This window comes from Hibiscus syriacus, unplaced genomic scaffold, assembly GCF_006381635.1.
Source record: "Hibiscus syriacus cultivar Baekdansim isolate YM2019G1 unplaced genomic scaffold, ASM638163v2 tig00110319_pilon, whole genome shotgun sequence".
Lineage (NCBI taxonomy): Eukaryota > Viridiplantae > Streptophyta > Magnoliopsida > Malvales > Malvaceae > Hibiscus > Hibiscus syriacus.
The window spans coordinates 1,429,050-1,454,015 of record NW_024062678.1 but is presented as its reverse complement, the minus strand read 5'-3'; the positions used below and the strand labels follow the sequence as shown (position 1 = coordinate 1,454,015).

General features: G+C 35.7%; 3 protein-coding genes across 4 annotated transcripts; 1 reads left to right on the top strand and 2 right to left on the bottom strand.

Moving 5' to 3' along the window:
- Positions 1-13,280: 13,280 nt before the first annotated feature.
- On the bottom strand, positions 13,281-15,986 carry LOC120117320 (caffeic acid 3-O-methyltransferase-like). The gene is made up of 4 exons (XM_039137613.1): positions 15,525-15,986; positions 15,059-15,369; positions 14,814-14,878; positions 13,281-14,203 (listed from the first exon to the last, which is right to left on the bottom strand). Exons 1-4 carry the CDS (start codon positions 15,983-15,985, stop codon positions 13,901-13,903), a joined length of 1,140 nt encoding a protein of 379 aa, XP_038993544.1. The 5' UTR covers position 15,986; the 3' UTR covers positions 13,281-13,900.
- Positions 15,987-17,038: 1,052 nt separating this feature from the next.
- On the bottom strand, positions 17,039-19,693 carry LOC120117319 (NAC domain-containing protein 62-like). 2 transcript variants are annotated; one of them, XM_039137610.1, is made up of 5 exons: positions 19,131-19,693; positions 18,465-18,773; positions 18,036-18,389; positions 17,455-17,823; positions 17,039-17,371 (listed from the first exon to the last, which is right to left on the bottom strand). In XM_039137610.1, exons 1-5 carry the CDS (start codon positions 19,575-19,577, stop codon positions 17,099-17,101), a joined length of 1,752 nt encoding a protein of 583 aa, XP_038993541.1. In that variant the 5' UTR covers positions 19,578-19,693; the 3' UTR covers positions 17,039-17,098. The 2 variants fall into 2 exon arrangements, with proteins under 2 accessions (XP_038993541.1, XP_038993543.1); XM_039137612.1 differs by having other exon boundaries at positions 17,043-17,405; positions 17,447-17,781; positions 18,096-18,389; positions 19,131-19,689.
- A 2,622-nt stretch (positions 19,694-22,315) lies between these two features.
- Positions 22,316-23,155, top strand: LOC120117476. The gene is made up of 2 exons (XM_039137754.1): positions 22,316-22,499; positions 22,764-23,155. Exons 1-2 carry the CDS (start codon positions 22,407-22,409, stop codon positions 23,064-23,066), a joined length of 396 nt encoding a protein of 131 aa, XP_038993685.1. The 5' UTR covers positions 22,316-22,406; the 3' UTR covers positions 23,067-23,155.
- Positions 23,156-24,966: the final 1,811 nt, after the last annotated feature.

The window sequence follows — 24,966 nt, the reverse complement described above, 5'->3', positions numbered from 1 at the left end:
TGAATCTCAAATATAACAAAATGTTATTTGAAAATTAGGGTTATAGTCTTTTGACAAATAACAAGATTAAATCATTATAAAACAAAGACCTTTGATCATGCTCCAAAGGATACATCCGAACACAACACCTCTTTCCTACAAGGATGAAGATAACCTTCTCATCCCATAATGAAGCAGCCAAAGGCAATGTGTCGTAACCTTCTTTCGGTTGGGCCTTAGAATTGAGTTTCAACTTGAAAAATGTGGATTGGGAGTCGCCACCGATCATTTATTTAAAACAAATGGGTTGATCGGATACCCTATTTCTTACCTGATCTGCTTCTTTCCAAAGATGTGTCGGGTTCGGGAGTCAGTTACGGTCAAGGAAGGATTAACACCCTTGAACCGCCCTTTCGGTACTACGTAATTTCCAGTTGTCTTTGATTAAGAAAATTGCAAGTTAAATTAAAAGGTAAAATTTGATCCGAATTACTTACCCTTAATGAGTTTACGGAAATACCCTTAAAAAATTAAAATAAGATGTTAAAAGAAAATAATAATAATAAAGAAAGTAACAAAACTAAAGAGTAAACCAAGGAAATAAATGAAACCAATAATAATAAACATAAACTAATTGGATGAAACAAATATAAAAAAGTGAAAATGGATAAAATAAAATAAATGAAGAAAAAAATATATATACAAAAAAGAATAAAAAAGGTAAAGTGTTTTTAAAAAACAGAAAAATAATAATAAGAGCAAAGAAACTAAAAACATAATGAAAATAAATAATAGTATAAATAAAATAATAAAATAAAAAATATAAAAAATATAAAATGTATGTATAATATAATAAAATACTAATATTAACAATAATAATAAATAAAAAAATAAATATACATATAATATTAACTAAAAATAGTAATCATAGAAATATAAAATAAAATGAAGTAAGAATATATATATAATGTTAGGAAAATATAGTAAAAAAACATAGTAAATAAGTAAACATAGATAAAAATAATATATATATATATATATATATATATATTATAATAATAGGAAAATAATATAATATAACGCAAAGAAAAATGAAAAAAAATTATAATAAATAAATAAATAAATATAATTAAATATATATATATACATATAAATAATAAAGGTTAAATTAAAATAAAAAATGAATTAGGGGTCAAAATTAAAAGCCAATCGAAGAAAAAAACGACAAAACACGTGGATCCACACGACCCGTTTATAAAAATCCGAATAGTTTTTCACAAACACAAGCCTCGGGGACTAGATCTACAAAAATAGATCTCGAAAGCGCCCCCATTCATCGGCCAAAAACACTTCTCTCAGTTTTCTTTCGAATCAAAACACAACAAGGGTAAGGAAAAATAACATGCGAAGGTATGAACTTTACCTTTCAAAATATAAATGCTTCGAAAAATGGCTACGAGTTGCTTGTAATTTTTTGCTTGGTATTTCGTATATCCTCTTCCGAATGTCTTACAATAGTGAGTTACAATGACTATTTATAATGCTTGTGGATCCTATCTTTAGGAGTTTAAATAATAGTAGAACTCTATCCTATTTTTAGGAGTTTGAATCCTAGTAGGACGAAAAGGTGTGTTGACAGCTGCCCCTCTTTGCCCATAGTCGTGTAACGGGGATAGGGCAAAGATTAAAAGACACACTTTTCGTTCAGTGGAGTTGAAAATTAACTCTGATGTTTCAATAACTCCCTGTCGAATTGAGTTACGTATGACTCCTCCATCGTGAAGTCGAATTCATCTTGAAATGATATGAAATTGAAGCCGTAGTTCAGAATTTGAATCAACACGTGGCTTCCTATTGCCCTTCGGTCTTATTCTCGGTTTAAAGACCTTGGATCGGAATCGAACTCAAAAATCTTCATTGACATATAGCTTTTTCTTGACTTAAGCTATGCTGCTTGAAAATGGTTGCTTGTCACTCATGACGGCTAACCCAGGTCTTCTTCTCGACTTGAAAACCTCGACTGCAACCGGAAAGTAGTGCGATTGATGTGTCATCGAGCTGAATGGAATCGAACTCGACAATTTTGATGGCAGATAACCCTTCTAGCCTTGAGTTATGCTGTAAATGATGTGCCTTGGAGCTTAGCGTAGTCGAACTCAAAGGTCTTTGTTGACAGATAATCCTTCTTTGAGTTGGATATCCCTCGTCGTGAAGTTGAAATCCAATCTAAAGATGGATGATGCTTGTGTGCACGATTCCCTTTGTCATGAAGTTGAAACCGCGGGTGGCCCCTTCGTCGTGAAGTTGAGCCTGGAATTGGATATCCTTCGTCGTGAAGTTGAAATCCAAGTAAGTAGCATTGTTCCGAGTCCAATATCCTCCGTCGTAAAGTTGAAATTGGCTCTGGAATCGGGAAATTGTTTGTTGACAACTAGTCGTCCCTTCGTTGTGAAGTTGAACTTGTGTTGTCTCGAGTCCAATATCCTTTGTTGTGAAGTTGAATTTGGCTCCGAAATTGGGAAATTGTTTGTTGACAACCAGTGGTCCCTTTGTCGTGAAGTTGAACTTGCGTTGTCTCGAGTCCAATATCTTTCGCTGTGAAGTTGAAATTGGCTCTGAAATTGGGAAGTTGTTTGTTGACAACCAGCGGTCCCTTCGTCGTGAAGTTGAACTTGCGTTGTCTGGAGTCCAATATCCTTCGTTGTGAAGTTGAAATTAACTCTGAAATTGAGAAGATGTTTGTTGACAACCAGCGGTCCCTTCGTCGTGAAGTTGAACTTGCGTTGTTTGGAGTCCAATATCATTCGCTTTGAAATTGGCTCTGAAATTGGGAAATTGTTTGTTGACAACCAGCGGTCCCTTCGTCGTGAAGTTGAACTTGCGTTGTCTAGAGTCCAATATCTTTCGCTGTGAAGTTGAAATTGGCTCCGAAATTGGGAAATTATTTATTGACAACCAGCGGTCCCTTCGTCGTGAAGTTGAACTTGCGTTGTCTCGAGTCCAATATCCTTCGCTGTGAAGTTGAAATTGGCTCTGAAATTGGGAAGTTGTTTGTTGACAACCAGCGGTCCCTTCATCGTGAAGTTGAACTTGCGTTGTCTGGAGTCCAATATCCTTCGTTGTGAAGTTGAAATTGGCTCTGAAATTGAGAAGTTGTTTGTTGACAACCAGCGGTCCCTTCATCGTGAAGTTGAACTTGCGTTGTCTAGAGTCCAATATCCTTCGCTGTGAAGTTGAAATTGGCTCTGAAATTGGGAAGTTTTTTATTGACAACTAGCGGTCCATTCGTCATGAAGTTGAACTTGCGTTGTCTTGAGTCCAATATCCTTCGCTGTGAAGTTGAAGTTGACTCTGAAATTAGGAAATTGTTTATTGACAACCAGTGGTCCCTTCGTCGTGAAGTTGAACTTGCGTTGTCTGGAATCCAATATCCTTCGTTGTGAAGTTGAAATTGGCTCTGAAATTGAGAAGTTGTTTGTTGACAACCAGCGGTCCCTTCGTCGTGAAGTTGAACTTGTGTTGTCTGGAGTCCAATATCCTTCGCTGTGAAGTTGAAATTGGCTCTGAATTTGGGAAGTTGTTTGTTGACAACCAGTCATCCCTTCGTTGTGAAGTTGAACTTGTGTTGTCTCGAGTGTTACGATATCCTCCGTCGTAGAGTTGAAATCGCGGATAGCCACTTCGTTGTGAAGTTGAGCCTTGACTTGAATATCCTTTGTCGTGAAGTTTAAATCCAAGTATTGTATGTTGCGGGTGGACACAATTCCCTTCACCGTGAAGTTGAAACCGTGGAGACCCCTTTATTGTGAAGTTTGGCTTCGAGCTAGATATCCTTCGTCGTGAAGTTGAAATCCACTCTCGAGCAAATTGTGTTGTTTCGAGAGAAACTTTCAATCTGTCGAGTTGGTCGAAGTGTAGCTTCTTGCTGCTGAGTTAAGCAACCAACATGAATCTTTAAAGGTGCTTTTAAATCGAGTATCCTTCGTCTTGAAGTTGAAATTTGACTCTAAAAGCTGCAAAGAATTATGTATGTGGAAAATAATAAATATGATGCTCTAAAATGTATGCATAAGATGCATGTAACATGAATTGATTATATTTTATCTCCTGAAAAAGGTCTGATAATTTGTATTAGGATGTTGAATCCCCAAATAATGCCCCAATATCAAAAAATGGCCCAATATTTGATGTTGAATCTCCAAAGATGCCCCAAATGTTCCTCATTTCTTGCTTCATCATTGATTCTGAGCATGAGTTTTGTGTCTAAGAGTCACACGTCATTTACCAAGATCCACTCTAGAGAGACTGTCTTGTTTGAAAAAAAATGTTTTTCTTTCTCTTTTATTTTCAAAGTTATGAAAATATCAATAAAGAGTTTCGAAAAATGTTTAATCAAAAGTTTTGAAAATATTATCTCTTTCACGATTTTACAATTGAGACGAATCATAAAACTAGAGTTCATTGGATATCAAATGTTTAATTACAATGTTAATCCTTCAATAAATTATAGCTATTTGACACGTGCCAAGATCAAAGCTATCTTTGGGAAATGGTTAAGTAAGGAAAGGATAAAAAGGTCTCAGGTTATTGTGTTTGGTCAAAGGTTTGGCATTTGATGCTAAAAGGTTTGGCATTTGATGCTCAAAGGTTTGGCATTTGATGCTCAAAGGTTTGATGGGGTAGCTTGCATGCTCCTCTACTGGAAGTGTTCTCCGACTCCCAGCTTTCATAGTCACATTTGGATTGTGCGATGCCTTATCAAGGAATTTGTGTGATCGTCTCAGTTGCACAATTTTTATATTCGAGCCGCCTTTTCAGGTTTTCAACTCGAATCCTCTTTTGGTTTCAAGACGTTATTCAGGATTTACGTCTTGAACCCCCCTTTGTTATTTTTCTCTACCATGCATTAATTACATTGTTTTTTGCAAACAAAGATTAATCCTGATGGGCGGGATGAAATCTGAAGATATTCTCTTTTGTTTAGAAATCCATGTATGATTAGAAGGGACTTTTAAGGCACGTAATATAGGCCAGGGTTCATAGTTATGAAAGAAAATGATAAATAGGCCCAAACAAGTATTTCAGGGTGTTGAACCAAGGATCAATTCATTCTGATGCCTTCAATCTTGCTCAAAATGTTTCTCTCTCTTGATGTTCCATGATCTTCGAGTGAAGTGATTCAGTGATTCGGGAATGATTGTGCTTGATCAATCTCATAGTTTGAAGCTTGATGTACCATTTGTCTTTAGGGAATATTTGCATGTGTTTTTTTGTCCATTTTTTTATATTTTTGTTCTTTTTTTTTCTTTCTTCTTTTTTGCTTCTTTTCTTTTTTGTTTTTTCCCTTTTTGTTCTGATTGAATCTTCGCACTTGGCATTTGGTTCACCTTTTGATATCCAATCTGAATCAATGTCTTCGCTCATGTGAGAATATTTCTTCCACCTTGCCCCCTAGTGTGAAGGGTGATCCTTGGTTAGGGTTGAATCAGAAGAAAAAATACTACAGGCTCAAAAGGGGACACAAGGGATATATTTTTTTCTCCTGTTGTGAAGGGATAAAGAAAGAAAGTCGTTCATCATTTCATACATGTAAATCTTCACAGAAGAGGTATCCCTAGGGGGATAGATTTTCAAGATTAATTCTATTCACATGAAAACAGTGTAATTAATGTATGATAGAATTATTTCGAATGAATTCTTCTTCTTTTTTCCCAGATGTCTCAATGTTCAGGCTCCCCACGAGATGCCCCAAGTTGGTTCTTTAGAAGAATGCTCATGTTAAAATGAACAACTCAATGCCTTTGGTTTTAATGGTAAGAAAGGTTATTTTTGAGTCTAAAAAAGACAGTGGTGTGATCTTATTGACTCAAAGAAAGGTATGAGTGTATCAAAAAGATAAATACACAATGTTCAAAAATTTCAAAATGAGGTAATGTCAAAATTTTGTCTTTTGGTAATGACCACGAGTTGTTTTGGGCAAAGAATCAAGGTATTTTATTCTGGGGTTTGAGACAGGGTAAGAAAGGTCCAATCTTTCCATACGTCAAAAATCTATAATTCTTGAAGAATTAAAAGAATCATTAATTCATTTAATATTCGAAGAACTAAAGATTAAAATTTGTTCAATTACTCCACCTTAGAAAGCATCATAAATTCAATCATTTAAAAGATTAAGTAAACATGAAAGATCAAAGACGTGTTCAAACAAAACAATCCTCTAAGTGCAAATGGTATATGCCATGCCCCCTTCTTCGGCAAGCACCTTACAGTTTTCAGAGGAATGTTTGGGGCTTCTTATATGGTAAGAGCTAACAGCTTCAATATCGTAGCCCTTAGGATATAGGGATTCTTTTCTTAGATCATCATGGCAGGCTTTGTCCTACAATCAGCTGATCAGGCTCCCAATGTATTGTTTTCAGTTTTTTTTCTTTTGATGTTACAATCTTACTTCCATGTGGTGTCATGTGGTTAAAACCACTTCATCGAATCCTCCATGAAGAAATTTCATGTTTATGAAAATGCTTAAAAATGAAATGTAGATGCACAACGCAAAATGAAAAAAATGCATGAAATGTTTGAGGCATTGATCCAGAAAAGTGTACATTATTATAAATAATCCTTATTTCGACAAAAATGTTTTATCTTGTAAGAGACATAAAAACAATCAAATGTACATTCGGACTAAATCCTCTAGACCCCAAACAGCTTCCAGCAAGTTAACAAGTCTTCTGTTTTCATCTGTCACTGGTTGTATGCCTTGTTGGCCCACCCCAGCTTCCCTTGCCAGGCCGTGTAGATGGCGAGCTGCCTTCTGTACTTGATCCAGGAAATCTCGGATGACTGCGTCTCTGGCCTTCACCCTTTGTTGTGCTTGCTCCCAACGGAAACGCCACTGTAAACATCCGTCGAAGGGCACTATTTGAAGCTTGCTTGCTTTCTTCTTGAACCCATCTACAATAGCTTCTAACTCAGCTATTGTTTTGTCATCTCTCTCATGTTGTTTCTCCAGATCAGCCATCCGGATTCTCAAGCATTGGTTTTGATGCTGACTGCCTGCTAAGTGCCTCTGGGCAGTCTTCATCTGTTCCTTCCAAGCTCTCTCATTCCAGTATTTAGAAGCCACTTTCAACTTGAAGTTATTCTTCACTTTATCTTGATACCCCTTTATCAAGTCTTCGAGCTCTAAACAGACTCTTTTTCGTTCTCTTTCTAGTTTGTTTGCTCGATCTTTCTGAGAGTCGGCATATAGATTCCACTGATAGCGCTCAGCCTCAAGTTCCTTTATCCTCTTCCCCAGCTCATTGTTCACAGCTTCAAACTCTGTTTTGGCTATCTCAAGTCCAGAAGGGACGGGCCTGAGATGTTCCTCCATGGTCCGGGTGTCCTCACAGTCTGGCACCGGAATATTGTCATTTTTCCTCAATCTTCGCCACTCCACATAGTCCGGAGCAAGCATGTTTCTGGCAGCTACCACATCCATCCAGAATACTTTCTTCCATGAATCGACTGCTTCCTTGATCATCTTCTTATAGTTTTCACCGTGATACTTAAACTCTGATTTAGCTAGTCCGCATGTTGCTGGGACAAACTAACGTGCCCTATAATGTCTAAGTGCTAACAATGGAGCATACCCAACTGCATCCCAAAGTTCAGGTAAGGTCATAGTGTCAGAGTCCCCACATTGGAAAAGAACGTCATTGAGGAACAACCAGGGGGCTCTCCAAGTAATATCTCGGTCTTGATAGATGAGTGAAGACTTTCATCCACTTCCCTTTTGAAGTTCCTTCATGCCATTTCATGGTGATGAACTCTCTCAAAGGTGAATACGTAGTGCTAAATCGGCGGTAGGCAACCCAATTAGTCTTCCAGAAGTGGCTGTGAATCCAGACTTGAAGGAGCTGAACACATCCAATGAATCTACCTCCGCCAGCTCTTCGGAATGGTTGAGAGACCGAAAGGTCTCGGCTAAGATGGTTGGTGCTGGGTTGACTCGTTTCGGAAGTTGCTCAAACAGTTCCACCACAGCTGCGTCAATGCATCCCAAAATCTTCGGAAAGATGATCAAGCCATACAGACCTAGTGCAAAAAAGGTCTATAGTCTTCCATTCATCAGGGTGGTCATTCATTAGTTTCTTTATGTGGATCCACTGAATTCCTTACCCGTTACCTTTGTTTCAGAGTCGGTCAGTCACCCACTTTTCATCAACTCCTGCAATCTTAGCTAGTATGTTCTTGAAAGGCTGACTCTTGATGTGTTTGATGTAGGTTCGCTCCAGTTTAATGCTTTCACACTGCAATAGTGTAGTATACTCCTCGATGGTAGGTACCATGTCCTCTTGGTTAAAAGTGAAGCAACTGTATCCCGGGTTCCAGAATTGAACCAAGGCTTTGATTAAGGGCTCACCGGCCTTAACATGAAGCAAAAGTGCAATGTCACCATACCGCTGACTGAACTTTTATTTTCGATCATTATTCCAACTTTCCCAGATGTCTCGAAGTTCTTGCACATTGTTCTGTTTTAGGCTGATAGAGGCATAGCTAACAAGCTCTGACACATAACTTCCTTGAAGACTGACACCCTTTTCTTTCTGAGTCTTCTCGGACCATAGTCGTACCTCGGGGTTTTTAATCTCCTGTATTACAACACCTTTGTCCATTAATGCAGATTATTTATGGTTAACGAACACGTTTTTTGGTGGATCAACACCTCTTTTGAATGATGCAGATGATGGAAATAAAATAAAAGAGATGAAACAAAATGAAAAGAGTTAGTAAGGTAAATATAATAATCAAAACAGTCATGAAAATAAAAGTCCTACCCCACATGATATCTACCCCACATGCTTATTATTCCTACCCGAACATGATCTCTATCCCGCAAGTTGATTTTGAACAAGTCCTAATCGCATAAATTTCTAGTTGACATGTTTTGAACAGAAAATAAAGCAGAAAATAATTTCTCCATCCTAGGGTTTAAAACAAGGTTTTGGGCTGGGCCCTAACTCCTTGTAGTCTCCGGGTTTAAGTTCTAAAAAAAGGTACTCGAGTTCTTCTTGCCGGTGCCCCCTTGGGCTTACCAGACCCTTAGTCCTAAACCCATCACAGGCTTGTGTGGACTAAGTTAAACTCGAGAGGAAACATTCCCTTATGCCCATACGGAGAATAAATTCACACGAAGGCATAAGGTATATGAATCTCGAAGGTTACTTGCTAGGCCCATACGATGAATAAATTCACACGAATGCGTCGCTTTCACCCCCACTTAAAACTGGTTCGGAGCTCGGGTATAAAGCCTTTGGATGAAAAATCTTTAAGGGCTGAAATCATTAAAAAACGGTCAATACAACTATTTACTCGAAAATATAATCAAAAGTAAGTAATGTTACCTTAAAATTTAAACTTACCCTTTTCATTAAAAAGACAACTGGAAATTACCTTAGCCTGACTCACTTACCTGTGTCCCCAGCGGAGTCGCCAAGCTATCGTAACCGTCTTTCGGTTGAGCAACGGAATTGGGTTTCGACTTGAAAAATGTGGATTGGGAGTCGCCACCGATCATTTATTTAAAAAAATAGGTTGATCGGATACCCTATTTCTTACCTGATCTGCTTCTTTCCAAAGATGTGTCGGGTTCGGGAGTCGGTTACGGTCAAGGAAGAATTAGCACCCTTGAACCGCCCTTTCGGTACTACGTAATTTCCAGTTGTCTTTGATTAAGAAAATTGCAAGTTAAATTAAAAGGTAAAATTTGATCTGAATTACTTACCCTTAATGAGTTTACGGAAATACCCTTAAAAATTAAAATAAGAAGTTAAAAGAAAATAATAATAATAAAAGAAAGTAACAAAACTAAAGTGTAAACCAAGGAAATAAATGAAACCAATAATAATAAACATAAAATAATTGGATGAAACAAATAAAAAAAATAAAATTGAATAAAATAAAATAAATGAAGAAAAAATATATATATACAAAAAAGAATAAATAAGGTAAAGTGTTTTTAAAAAAATAAAAATAATAATAAGAGCAAAGAAACTAAAAACATAATGAAAATAAATAAATAGTATAAATAAAATAATAAAATAAAAAATATATAAAAATATAAAATATATGTATATATAAAAATACTAATATTAACAATAATAAATAAATGAAAAATAAATATACATAATATTAACTAAAAATAGTAATCATAGAAATATAAAATAAAATGAAGTAAGAATATATATATATAACGTTAGGAAAATATAGTAAAAAAACATAGTACATAAGTAAACATAGATAAAAAATAATAATATAATATATATATATATATAATAATAGGAAAATAATATAATATAACGCAAAGGAAAATGAAAAAAATTATAATAAATAAATAAATAAAATATAATTAAATATATATATATATACATATAAATAGTAAGGGTTAAATTAAAATAAAAAATGAATTAGGGGTCAAAAGTAAAAGCCAATCGAAGAAAAAAATGACAAAACACGCGGATCCACACGACCCGTTTATAAAAATCCGAATAGTTTTTCAAAAACACAAGCCTCGTGGACTAGATTTACAAAAATAGATCTCGAAAACACCCCCGATCATCGACTAAAAACACTTCTCTCAGTTTTCTTTCGAATCAAAACACAACAAGGGTAAGGAAAAATAACATGCGAAGGTATGAACTTTACCTTTCAAAATATAAATGCTTCGAAAAATGGCTACAAGTTGCTTGTAATTTTTTGCTTGGTATTTCGTATATCCTCTTCCGAATGTCTTACAATAGTGAGTTACAATGACTATTTATAATGATTGTGGATTCTATATTTAGGAGTTTAAATAATAGTAGAAATTTATCCTATTTTTAGGAGTTTGAATCCAAGTATGACGAAAAGGTGTGTTGACACAATGCATTTAGGTATTTATAAGAGCGGAAAAAATGAGACATCTTTTGTGCATGACATTGCAAAACCGATTAGATTACATTTTTGTTGAGGATGTTCAGTGATGATCTATAATTTTCCACAAATAGAATAGTAGAGTAGATGAATTCAGTTTAAGACAGTTGGTAGGGAATTGAACTCTAAAGATAAAATTTTCAGACATTCAACAACATCTAGACTATAACATGTTCTTCTTGATTAGCTTAAAAAGTCTTGAAGTCAAATATTCAGAATGAAGCATCACCACAAAGTAAATGTATTAAAATTGGGGGCACTCCGCTAAAAGTAATGAGCTAATTGTCTATGGAGGTAAGTTCAAACTTCATGAAGTGAGTATCGTTCAAATCTTGCAAATGATCGGGTCACCTGTCAATTCGATGTATGCTCCAATATGATTGTCCAGTCGAAGACTTTGCGACTTGTTGAATCCTCTATTCTTGTCATTTAGATTTATGAATATGGATAAGAGGTATTCCACTAAAGTAATGAGCTAAAGAGATAAGTCAGGAGCACTAGCTTTATGAATAGGTTGATTCAAATCATAACATTGATAAAGATACCAAGTAATTCGGTGTTTGCTACACTTTGGTTGTCAAGTCGAAGACTTTGTGATGAGACGCCCTTGACAAAATCAAAGCAAGAACACTAAAGTGAATGAAATGAAATTCACGGAAACAACAAAGCCTAATGTTTGAATTTAAGAATGATTTTCAGAGGAAGATGGATTAAGGGAGTCGAGAAACACTCGTTATAGTTAACTACACACAAGCACTTAGAATTTTATTTTTAGATAGATATTTTTGCATTGTCTATACTAAATGAATCTATGAAGCTTGAACAAATGAAAGATTTAAGAGAATCAAAATCAATATGCTCTAAAAGGTCTAATAATTAAATACTCGAATTGCATCATTTTATCCGTATCTGATTGAAAGGCTAAGCCAAGATAGAAGGGCATGCCACATTGTTCATTAAGACCAAGAAATAAAGATTATCTAGATTATGAAGCCTTAGAAATTTAAAGTGGAGCCAACCCAAAACTAAGTCATCGATCTTACACCTGTGAAAAGGGATATAATTTTTGAAAACTCAAAAAGTGTTTGATTTATTTGATATTCATTAAATTGATTATTTGTTTCAATTGTGAGCCTAAAATAAGGAGCGTTATTTTGTTTTACTAAATTTCTTCGTTTTTGAATTTTGAAAAATAAAAGAAAGAAGAAAAAAATATTTCAAACAGGATAGTCTCTCGAGAATAAAAGGAGGCCTTTGAAGTTGGCAAGGCCCACTTTGCCTCGGAATGCCCACGAATAAAAAGGTGAGGCAAGAGATAAAAGCAAGAGCAAGGAGGAGCGATGCAAAAGTGATGAAACCATCCCTTAATGAAGTATGAAAGATCAAAAGACACGAAAATAAGAATTTCTCGCACTTCTTTGTGACATTATCAACATCAAGCAAATGATTTTCTTAAAGAATGGGCATGGCTCAATATTAGATGCGTCGATATCAAATTCATAGCGAGGACTCAAAGAATTTTCGTATTAGATACATTGATCACTTTTCTATTATCAAAAAATGAGCAAGCTCGTAAATAAGAAAACATTTTTTGCACTTAAAGTGGCTAATGATGTTCAAAAGCTTTGTAAAGACCCAAGGTCGGTAGGGCATGAGATTTCATGTAGAGAAGCTCTCGTCCTTATCATCAAATTAATAAGGGAAGAGAAGAAGACATTTGATGACACTTCGGTTGACCAAATTGAGGGCACGAGGTTGTTGACGAAAACGACACGGAGAAAAGATCATCCAGAAAGAAAGAAACTTGGCACTCGAATGATGACGAGCCATGAAGAAGAGAGAAAATTACTCGTAATGGGGCATTACTAAAAGCTCATATCATACTGAGATAACAATATTTGAATCAAATAAGCATGGAAGACGATGAGGATCCATTGCAACAAGGAAGAACCCCACCACTTAGGTTGTCAAGGGCAGAATACAAATACATGAAGATGTTATCTTGAAAAGCAAACCATTCAGAATATAAGGGTAAAATATGAAAAGCAACAACTTTGATAGAGTAAATGAGCTTAGAGATAGAAAAGGCGCATCAAGACTGTATACCCAATTGCGATAAGAATCCAAGACAAGTGCTCATCAAGAGAGAAAATGCTTCTTCTGAGATCTTAATGAAGAAACAAAGATAAAAGACAAAAATCACATGTTTGCGCATGAGATGATAAGATTTGTTCTTATAGAAATACAAACTTGAATTGACAGGCGATCGTACTTTTATCGGGGTAGATTCTAGAAGAAGAAGAATCTACAAAGGAAGATTGAGGTTTTCGCTTTGAAGACAAGAAGATTGGTGATTCATACTTGTGTGTACATGAGAATACCCAATTGGGAAGTGATAAATTTGACCCGACCCACGCTTTGAACTCCATCGAAATAAATTCTTGGAATTTCTCCGGTTTAATCAATACCTTCCAAACTGAGAAATCAACAAGACAAATCCTCAAGACGTGATTCACATCTTCCAATTGATCTTGGCACTAACAACATCGACTGTCTAAGGTGTAGTGCCTACGTACACGTTCCGCATTGGTCATTAAGTTGCAGCAAGCTAACCAAAGAAAAAATTTAACTCTCTGCAAGCCTTTATATCCATGAATTAATGCCCACAATTTATCAGCTTCACCATCCACCGGACCAAACCGCGTCGCATAAGCCGATTTAACAGTAGACCGGTTATTAGAACAACCCTTCCACCCCTCAGAATCAGTACCGTCATGAGGCAAAGGCCCCTTAATTTTCCTAAAAAGATTATACGACAAAAGTACCATTCAAATCTAAATAAGATCCAGTTTTAATAATAGTCTCTCCTGTCATCTCCCAAATTATGCTAATAGAAAATGCCAACAAACTGGATATTTATACAATCAGCTTCTTTACGAATTCTTCTCAAAGTTGAGATTATATGCCATTAAACACTTTTGAGGAACTCCATGATGGACATGCCAATGGCCCGGCATTTTACTTGGAAACCTTGAAACCCTGCACCCTTTGCCAAGGCCTCAAATTCTTTCTCATTCCTCTCTTCCCCACCAGAAGAGAGAGCCAACATGATGCAATCAACTTGCAGATTTAACTTTGTGGTGAGGCTAGGATCCGGGTAATCTGGAAGAATGGATTCTACAACAATTACTTTTCCATTGTCTGGCAAAGCTTTGTAACACTTCTTCAATAATTTTGAGCAGTGTTCATCGTTCCAGGCGTGACATATCCACTGCATCAGTAAAATTCATGGTTAATGAGGCACCTAAAATTTTAAAGGTAAACAATACAATTTCTCACTAAATTATGGGTTGATTCTAATCTCGTAACAGAATCAAAAAATTGTCAATAACGTCACTAAAACTTGCAATCACAAGGCTGATGTAAAAATTTTAAAATATTTATAATAATACATTTAATCTTTCATATTTACATATTCAATTAATTTAATGTTAATTTAAAAATAATTCAGTAAGTTTAACCCTCTAATAAGATTACAATACTTTTCGTCTTCTTATTGGTAAAATTTAAGGAAATTATGTATAAAGTTAGAGTGGATCTAACTTGGGATCTGAAAATGAAACAATATTTTACTTTTTTTAATAGTCCGACATGATTACAATATAATATTTGTTTAAATATTTTTGACCTATTAACAACGAGCACACACTCTGCATAGAGTTTATATATATTAACAATGAAGTTTAGGAATTAACTCAATCACTAGAGCAAAGCATTAGAATTGTTGTCCTTTGAACTTATTTATAAATTCCCAACTAATTAACAAGTCACATGATGGGATAGGAAAAACGGAGTTTAATTTCCCTTCGAGTTGAACTCACCTTCATGAAAATAGCGTCTCCTTTTGGAACACTTTCAAACATGTCTCCACTAACATGCTCCACACCTACGATAAGAAAGTCCATTCTCATTTCATAAGGAACAATGCAGTTTTGTCCATTCATCGAGGAAATCAACAAATTCAAAGTTTATGATAAGCTGTTGAAGCGCATTTGGCAATTCAAGTTCAAAATGACTCCTTCAGAAATGCTTAACAAAGAGTAAAGAGGCATGGCTAAAGTCATACCAGGATGAGATGGAGCGTCCTTGATTACGTGGGGCAAATCAAAGTTAATGCCCTTTATGGAAGGGTACTTGGAGACGATCATATTAAGCGTGGCTCCGGTGCCGCCACCAACGTCGACTAGGGTTTTGATTCCCTTAAAGCCATCATAAGTCTCAAGAATCTTCTTCATAGCCATGGTACAGTGATTAGACATTCCCCTGTTGAAAACCTTGTTGAATCTAGGATCCGTACCTTGGTACTCAAATGTGGTCATACCATAGGCCTTACTGAAGGGAATTCCACCATCCAGCACTGCATCTTTCAAGTAGTACCTGCAAATTAATGGTCCCAACATAAACAATTCTCAATCCAATCTCAATTCGACAGGATCTTCAGTTTACTACTTTGTGGCATCTTTTATACCAAAAACAAATGGACATATAAAAGGGAAAGAAGCAAGTAAATTATGCTTTTTGTAGCTACTAACCAGCTCTCCACAAAAACCTTGTCTTGATTCATGAGAGTGAGAGCAGAAAAAGAGACACCATCTTGATTCTTGGTTAAGAATTTGCAAACAGGACCAAGACCATAGAGTCTCTCTACTTTCTCATGGGGAAGGGTGCGCAAGGAACAAGTGAGGATGGAGTAGGTAGCCAGGAGACGCAAGATGCGGTCGAGCATGAAGGGTGCGTCGGGGTTGTTGGTGGGGAGCTGGGAAGCCAATTCTTTAGGGGAAAGGAAAGCATCAGGACCAGCTTTGGCCAAGATCTCCAGCAGGTTAAGGTCTATGGCTGATTTGAGGACCATCGGTAGCACGGAGGCACTGGTGAGTTGCATAGCGAATAAGTGTGCTTCCTCATCGGAGACGTGGGTGGGAGTCATTTGGGTTTCAGTCGTTGATCCCATTATTTTGTACGGTGCTTTAGCAATGTATGGTTCAGCAAACATCTTGTTCTTGATCCACAGTATTTCCTTATACAATAGTCCCCCAAACTCCAACTATACTACTATGACACGTGTCATCATCGGAATTGAAGAAAAAATAATTAAATTAAATGAATTGAAATTATAAAAAAACTTTTAATCAGGTGGTGAAATATGTTGCCATCTTATTAGAGGAATAAATTTATTAAATATTAAAATTAAAATTAAATTAATTTAATATATAGGTATTAAGGATCAAATGTGTAATTATATCAATTTTATTAACTCTTACGTAAATGGTTGGTTGTCCCTTGTTCCCATATATAATGGGGTAAGGGGAGGTAAGATAGTAGGTTGCCCCCAACACCAGGTTAAAAGCAGCTTCCGTAGAAGACCTCCGAATTATGAAATGCCCTCCGTGAGACTTGATCCCACGACCTCAAGGTTAAGAACCTTGTGCTCTACCAATTATATCAATTTTATTAACTCTTACGTAAATACTTTCATTAAATATTAACGGACAATGACCAATTATACCCTTGTAAAAGTTGAGGACATTGACCGATTACTACTATATAATTTTAGAGCAGTAGTCAATGAAAGTGAATTCATGCAGAAAGCTCCATTCCAATGGCGCGACTTTCACTTGATGATCTCGAAGCATAGATGTTTTGTTGGCATCAAGGGATTGGAGGATCATTTTTCTGGTACTTGTGAGCACCATTTTGCCATTTATGTTTCTGATCTGTTGTTTATGTACCTGTAAATCTTCGAAAAGGTATGGTTTTAGGCAAAGTAGGTGAAGAATATGCTGCCTCGGCAAGGCATCCAGACTACAGCTATCGGTCCTATGACCATAGGCTCGTATTTGACACTCGCTGACCACAATCGAAAACTTTGTACACAATGAAATCGTATTACTAATAGTGTCCTCAATGGCAGTCTTCCCTGAAGCAATATGCAAAAACTCCGAAACAAATGTCACATATACTGCATAAACAGATGCTCTGTATATTACACTGAATAGATATACTCGTGTTATTACATACATAACTGTTACAATTAAAAGTCATCATCACGGTTCTTAAAAATAGGATTCTATGAAACATGTCAACTACACAACGAAATATGGAGTCATCAAACTACAAGATTCATTTTGCTAACGAAAACTACAAGCAAGATGAATATCACAGCTAACCAAAAGATAACACCAAAGGGCGTATGCCAGCGACTTGCGGAAAACTTTTTTGTGCAACAAGATGGAATCTCTTCAAAAACTGAAACAATGGTCTTAGACTTCAAAACACATTTTTCGCTCGACTCAGAAAGGGATATTTCCAGGTGTTTGTCGATGGTGCCACCAGCAGTATCACTACGAGTTGCTATATCCTCTTCCATGACTTTAACTTCCTGCATGGATAACTTATAATAAGATCCAATACATATCTGGATTTGAAAGTGATTTTATACAATATCAGTTACAATGTTCTCACCTTGGAAACAACTGGCTTTGAATCTTCATCTTTTCCTTCACTAAAGTTATTTATTGCATTAGGTGGGTAAGGAGTGCCAACTTGAAGTTTACACTGCAGGCGTATTCTTCTTGGGGCATAACCCTGCATCACAGAGTTCTCAATGTTTGGCTGACTTCGAGCAGAACGAGACCTTATCCTGATTCCAGTGATAGCATTATCAAGATTACAAGTTGCATTCACATGATTGGTCGATTCTTCTTTACTGTTTAACACACTATGTAATGGCCCAGTGCCAGAAAAGCTAACGTCTTTGCTTGTTGGAGTTGTGCAATCTTGTGCAGTGGCTTTAATCTCTAAAGGAGCTCCGGTGGCTGTTTCTGTCCCAAGCTGTTCCAAGGGAAAAATTCTCGATTTTAGGAAAAGAAAGGATTAATCGGAATGAAAAGTGTACCTAATGCCTGAACATGAAAATATTAAATTATGCATATTATGCATGCCATCATAATTCGTGGACCATTGTGAACCACACTGGAATGAATCACGACACCCTATGAGGTTTAATGGGAAGCAAGTATGATATGACCAAGACTGCAACTCACCAATATTTGGGCCACTTCAGCATCTGATTTACTGCATGATATTCCATCCATAACAGTGGCCAAGGCTTTTGGGATATCACTTTGAATAGCTGAATTTTTCTGACTGCCAGAGTCAACACTGTAGTAGTCATCAGAATTGTTTAGGATAGAATCCAAGAAGTCAGAAATAGAGGCCTCATTTTCATTTGTATCATGCTCGAACTCCGTCTCACTGAAATTGTTCCCAACGTGACCGAACATCCAAGGTGCCCCCTCAGCTTCAATCTGTGAGTGCAACGGAGAAAAGAGTTTGAAATCTGGTGGCTCCACCACCGGATCATAAAAATGATTTAAAGCTTCTTCAAGTGGATCGACCTGAAACTAGACATCATAAGTTCTACAGCAATTATTACAAAAATCTAAAATTCAAACTCAGTTTCCTTTTCTCACCTCTGCAGGCTTTATTTCTGCCCCTTGACTCGATACACCATAAGCATTAGAGCCATCACACTCTAATTTAGGTGCAACTGTGGTAGAAATCACTTCATTTGGCAGGCCCCCAGGACAAGTTCCATTGCTATCAGGAAATTTTCGGGCCACCCCTTCCATCGCAGGTGAGTCATGAGACCCTTCTAACTCAGACTGCATTTCTTCAGTAGGAGAAGATGCAGCATGATCAACTTCATTTATATCTTCACCATTTATATCGTCAATGCTCTCATCTTGTTTCTTGAATAGACGACAAATTACAAATGGATTCTGGACGAGGAAATGAAAGATCAATGAATATGTGAAAAGACTATCATAATATCAAAGCAACTACATCTAAATATTATCACAATTGACCTAGCCAAAGAAATACATTAACACAAATAATCGTGTACTTAAAAAAAGAATAGGAATCATCGACCAAATTAGGAAGAAAAATCGGTGCAAACGGACTCGGATAACAGATCTTGCACTAAACTATCAACCACGTCAAGGAATTCATGATCTCAACTAATTTTCCACAACCCGTACTAAAAATTGACCTTTTATCTTCAATGATCATAATAAAAAAGGAAGGGGGTTTACTAAACGGAAAACTGAATTCAAAAGAAGAAGAAAAGGAGGAACCTGTCCAGGCCTGGTTCCGTCAAGCTGAATGAGTGTAGTACGATACTCGTGCATAACCCAATTAGTTCGCTTTCCCCTTGGAGCCCGGCCGGTATAAAAGACCAGAGTTTTCTTCATGCCGATCAAGCTGGACCCAGACTTAATCTTGCGATCCTTACCCGTAGCCTTCCAGTAACCAGCCTCGGTGGCCCTATTGAGCCTATTGCCGTTTGGATACTTCCGGTCGAGTGGACAGAAGAAAAACCACTCGGGATCACGACTCTGTATAGCAGACAAATCAGGCAAATCCCAGGGCTCACATTTACAAACATCAATTTCACGAATAACCCCAACTTCATCGTTTCTATTCCCGTTTATCTTAGAGCGTAGATAAAAATCGATCAATTCCTCGTCGGTTGGTCGGAACCGGAATCCGATGGGTAGAGAATTCAGTGACAGAACAGCCATGCCAAATGTTGGTAACAGAAGAATAAAAAATTACTAATTTTAATAGATAACCCTAAGATATAAAGAAAAGGGGAAACGGGAAGATTCAAAAAGGGAATTAGAAATGTTTGATTAAGAAAGAGGATGGCCCATACCATACATTGAGTTCAGAGTAGAAAGGAAGGAAAGAGCTTAGAAAGTAAGTCGTCAATTCTTTTATTTATTTTATTTTTCAATTTCAATTATTAATTTTACCCGCGTTTCATGTTGAATATTCCGCGTATTACTATTTATTTATGCTTTTACCATTATGTCTAAACGCAAAAGATTCCCTCTTACATTTCTTGTCTTAAGAAACGGCATAATAATAAAATTACCCTCAATATATATACAAATATTCACTTTGCATCTTAATTTTTTTTAAAGTATTTTAACTATTAATATTTTATTTTTAAAGTAAAATAGTTTTGGTTAGATGAAAATATTCTTACTTATATGATAGGTCCTCATGTGATGTCACATCATTAAAAAATTATTTTGAATTTATTTTTATAAATGTATATGAAATAAAGGAAGTGAATATTTTGTGTACGCACGAACCCAACAACCTTGGTCGTAAATGAATTGTTAGTATTCCTTAAGGTTCCAGGTTCGAGAACTATAAATGTCAGGAGTGCGGGCGTCGAATGTCAAATTGGTTGAGAGTTATCTTTAAACAGATATTATATACTGTAACAAGTTCAAATCTATAATTTTTTAAATAATATTTAAGCTAACCAAAAATTAGGTTAGATACCTAAATGGAAAAAATAATATGTTTAAATACTTATTTTTATAATAAACCGATAGATATTATTTAAATTATATATTTGAACTTGTCAATGTACACGAGATATTTTATTTATTTATTATGAATTTAGAGTAAATACAATATAATATTTGTTTAAAGATAATTATTAACTATTCTTAACATTCATAATACTATAACTCAATACCTTAAAAAAATAACAATTTATTTATGACCAATATCACTTGGTTTATGCGTACACAAAATGTTGACTTGAGGCTAATATAAAAGGATTTATGAAACTCATTATCGATTTAGGATACACCAGAACCTTATCATCAGTGTGTATAACTACCAAAATGATGGGATTATAATAGAACACCAACTTACAAAGATAGTTATTGTAGCGATCAACCCCATAGGCAACATAAAAGAACTCTCAACCAATAGCTATCAGATTAAGGATCAACAATCATGAATGTTTCATTCAATGTTACTTTTCAAGGTTATTGAATCAGACATTGATCGTTCATTTTCTTTCCATTAAGACTTGATCAATTAACGATGATCAATTTAAAGTCTCGTCAATCAACTATTCATTTATAAAACGGATAAGAACGACTCGATTTCGTTGTAAGACACCAATGTTACTTTTCAATTCTGTGATGGATGAATGATATTGGAGTCTTATTCGACATTGGTACACTTTTCAATTTTAGGGCCATGTAAGGCATAACTAAATTGACCTAAAACCGACTGAATTTAAGCTTCAATATCACTAAATGTATTACTCAAAACGAGTTTGTAAGTGTCACATTTGACCATCAAAATTACTCGAAATTTTAAACGAAATAAAACAAAATATCCAAGTTAAAATATTTATACAAAAGTTTGAAGCACATTTATTTTTAAAATAATGTATACAATAAATTTATAATTCGAACTCAATACAAATTCAACTTTATATAACCATTTAAGTAATCATTTATTCTAATCGTAGTGTTACTGTCCCAGCGCAAACCAAACAGAAATCTCTTTTATGTATAATTTTTATGTGAATAATTAACTGTAAAACGGATGGAACTTTTAATGAATGGATCACTTTTCTCTTTTAAAAATGAAAGGGGTCGATTTGCTCATTATTTCAGTAGAATGATTAAAATGCAATTAGCAATGATAATTTAATTTGAAATCGACGGATTTCGATTCGACTTAATCTGATAGGATCAAATTTTTGTTGGAAAATTGTGATAAATTAGAAAGTTTGAGGCATATTTTTAAAGGGTAAAAATTGAAAATTGAATTTACTAATTCATATTCTATTCCGTGAAATCTTTACAACGGTATCTCATATATTCAAAATTGTTGAAAGATGAATGAGAAATTAATGTTCAAAGTATAATTCATGTGAATTGTGTTGTGAAAAAAGGAAAATGGAGAGAACTCATATCCCACATTGGTGAGATAAGAAGCTAGGAAATGGTTTGCAACAACGATATCTCATATGCTCAAATTGGTTTGGATCAGGTCGGTTCATATTTATATTCTAAAAATTTAGGTCAGGTTGAAGTCGAGGAGAGGATATATATTTTTCAGGTGAGTCGGGTCGGGTCAGGTTGGGTGAAAAGTAAATAATTTTTGGATCGAATCGAGTTCGAGTGGAGTGTACATATTTTTTGAATCCGATCGAATTGACCAAAAACTCAACCCAACTCGACCAATTGTCATCGTAAATGTAATTTCAGATATAGTAGTTTTACCAAATTGTCATAACAAACACCAACCTGGCATGAAATGCGGAATGGTCACCCTGGCATGAAATGCGGCCGAGAAAACTAAGCGGCACCGTGTATACGCCGGTTGACAAGGTCCACCGTAACAAGTGAAAGGACAATATTTCGTAAAGATTAGAAGGTGGTAATACTATATTAATGGATCGGCTCCCATTCCTTCATTGCCTCAACCTCAGTTCAATCTTATTCATCATCCCCTTACTACAAACATCATCCCACCACCTCCAGAGACTCGCGCGCCCCATTCTCCCCCTAACTTCCGATTCTATCATGGGTGGCTGTGCGAGCAAACCTAAGGAGTTGGACAGCCATGCCCGCTCTCCTTTAAGCTCTGACAACACTCAGCCTGAGACAACTGCTCAGGTATATGATACATTTTACTTTATAAGTTATATATATATTTTGATGGGGTTGATAGTTCATCTCTTCTAATTTGAACCAAGAATTACAATTAATAGAGATTTTACTATAAACCGATATTATATAGAAATATTGATTAACGATTATATTAATTTTTTTTATCTAAATTAGAAAAGATAAACTGTTAAGGATCGAGACAGTCCACTTGTTCTCATCGATAATTGTTTATTCATTTCATTATTACAATTTTGTTATCAATAAATGCAGAGCAACACAAACGGAGGTGAGAATCAGATTGAGAAGGCTGAACCGGAGGGGGAAAAGGAGGCTGAAACCTCGTCCTCTGAGGCTGTTTCCGCGGGGACAGATGTTCCCAAAGCTGAGGAACCGACGGAGGACGACGAAGTTAAAGCCAGCAAGGAGGATAATGAAGATAAGGTGGAGGATGTCACAAAAGAAGCGGTGAAGGAAGCTGAATCAGGTGCGCATAAATCAAATGATGTGCCCCCAAGCAAGGAAAAAGTTAAAAGTGACGCCCCTGTCGAGGACGGATCAAAAATCCAAGCCTAGAGGGTTCATGTTATAAATATACATTCCATCAGATCAGCTTGATATCAGTTGTAACATTTGAATTTCAATTCTATCCACCTATAACATTATCCCCTAATCAATAAATTATTATATTTCCATTTGAACAAGCCTTTTCTCATAGAAATCTCTTGTTATGAATCGTCTGGGAACCCAATGTTTGATGTATGTGCATTACCCTCTTTTCTAATATAAAAACGATAAGAAAAAAAAGGGAAAATAAGCAAAGGTGGAAGCCAAGGGTAAGGACAGATCTAGAATTTTATGCTAGAAGAACAAATTTATAAAATTCTAAAATATATGATAATTTGAAATTGTTAGAGGAATGACTGCTCTGATCACCCATTTCGGTCCATCCTTGCACATTAGGGATCAATGCCTTAGAGGATATATTTCAACAAAGGATGTTAAAAATTCAAGAAATATCGAGGAGGTTGACATCAAGGAGTCATGGTAGAGAGATATCAAGGAGGGCGAAGAAGTGTGATCTCGGTGGTAAGTGAATTGTTGATATTCTTTGAGGTTTTAAGTTCGAGCACCAAGAATGCTAGAAGTCTAAGCGTTTAGTGTTAAAAGATTGAGAGTTGTCATTGAATAGATACTACATTATACTTACCCCAGATTAATAAAAAAAAATGTATGTCATAGTATTGAGTTGTTTTATAGTTTCATTAGGCTGTGTGTTAGGTGTGCTTGTTGCAACGTTGCTACTAGCGATTTGGGTTGTTCTACTCATCTGGGTTTTAATAAAATTTATCATGGCAGAAAGGCTTGCAAGCTTTGATCCCTTTTAGTTGTACTAGTTCAAACTTTTAATTTTTATCTAACTTGAATAATATTCAAATAGTCTTATCTTACATTAAGTGAAAAATATTAATTATTTTTTAATAACATTTCAAAATTCATGAATTATTAAAGCAGTATTATTTTCTATAATCATCTATATTTATCAATTGATCGGTTGATCTGAATTGAGCGCAAGAAAAGATAAATTTCTACAAAATTAATTGAAAATTAATCTATTTTTTGTGGTGGTTCCAGTAAAATAAGGCAACGGAAGAGAGAACGATGGTAGAATCAAAGATGGTAGTTAGGGTTCTCATTGAATTACAACTAATATATTATACAAAGTATTTAAATTATTATACCTCCTTCACAAACAATTCCTCCGATGATCAAAGCCTCAAGAATAAGAGGAGACCTTAAAAAAAACTCTCTTTTGTAGATTTATGAACTAAAGGGTTTCATACCTTCTCCCCAATCACCTTCTCTTGAAAAGACCTATAATATGCTTATGTGATTTGTCATAGTCAAATATATGATTAGACGGTCATATTTATTTAACATGTCAACTTACAAGTGACAATCATGACCCTAAGCTTGACATTAGCATTAAGGGTTACCATAAAACCCCTCAACCAAGACTGAAAAAAGGGGACTTCTTGAGCTCTCTCTTACACTCTTTAGATCTTCTAATTCATATGACATTGATAGTATGTAATTCTATCATGGATCACTAGTTGTGACTCTCCACCTAAACCAAAAAAGGTGAATCGCTTATAGTCGTCACAACCTAAATGTTACCATCAACAATTGGTGCGATGAACGTGAAACAATTTTTAATAGAAAGGAATCAGTCGAGATGCACCAACGAGAGCAAAATAACTAATATCACCTCATCCTCTTCCTAAAATTTCCCTTGATGTACTTGGTTTTTTTTTTCAGCGACTGCAGATCGAGTTGCATAACTTGCATGCACAACATCGACTTTCTTAAGCAGACCAATTGCAGTTGCAGTGGTAGGACTAGCTGACCTTTTAGCACCACGGGAGCATACGATGGGGAGAAGAAAAGAAAATGGAGGATAACATAAACAATGAGA

Bases quoted from the DNA above. Each gene is read 5' to 3' on its own strand.
- LOC120117319 (XM_039137610.1), bottom strand. From the start codon at position 19,577: ATGGCTGTTCTGTCACTGAATTCTCTACCCATCGGATTCCGGTTCCGA. The intron at 18,774-19,130 runs GTTCCTCCTTTT...TTCCTCGTCCAG, and splicing joins ACGGAACCAGGCCTGGACAG to AATCCATTTGTAATTTGTCG. The intron at 17,824-18,035 runs GTGAGTTGCAGT...CCCTTGGAACAG, and splicing joins CTGAAGTGGCCCAAATATTG to CTTGGGACAGAAACAGCCAC.
- LOC120117476 (XM_039137754.1), top strand. From the start codon at position 22,407: ATGGGTGGCTGTGCGAGCAAACCTAAGGAGTTGGACAGCCATGCCCGC. The intron at 22,500-22,763 runs GTATATGATACA...CAATAAATGCAG, and splicing joins AGCCTGAGACAACTGCTCAG to AGCAACACAAACGGAGGTGA.
- LOC120117320 (XM_039137613.1), bottom strand. From the start codon at position 15,985: ATGTTTGCTGAACCATACATTGCTAAAGCACCGTACAAAATAATGGGA. The intron at 15,370-15,524 runs GTTAGTAGCTAC...ATTAATTTGCAG, and splicing joins AAGGTTTTTGTGGAGAGCTG to GTACTACTTGAAAGATGCAG. The intron at 14,879-15,058 runs GTATGACTTTAG...TTCTTATCGTAG, and splicing joins GGACGCTCCATCTCATCCTG to GTGTGGAGCATGTTAGTGGA.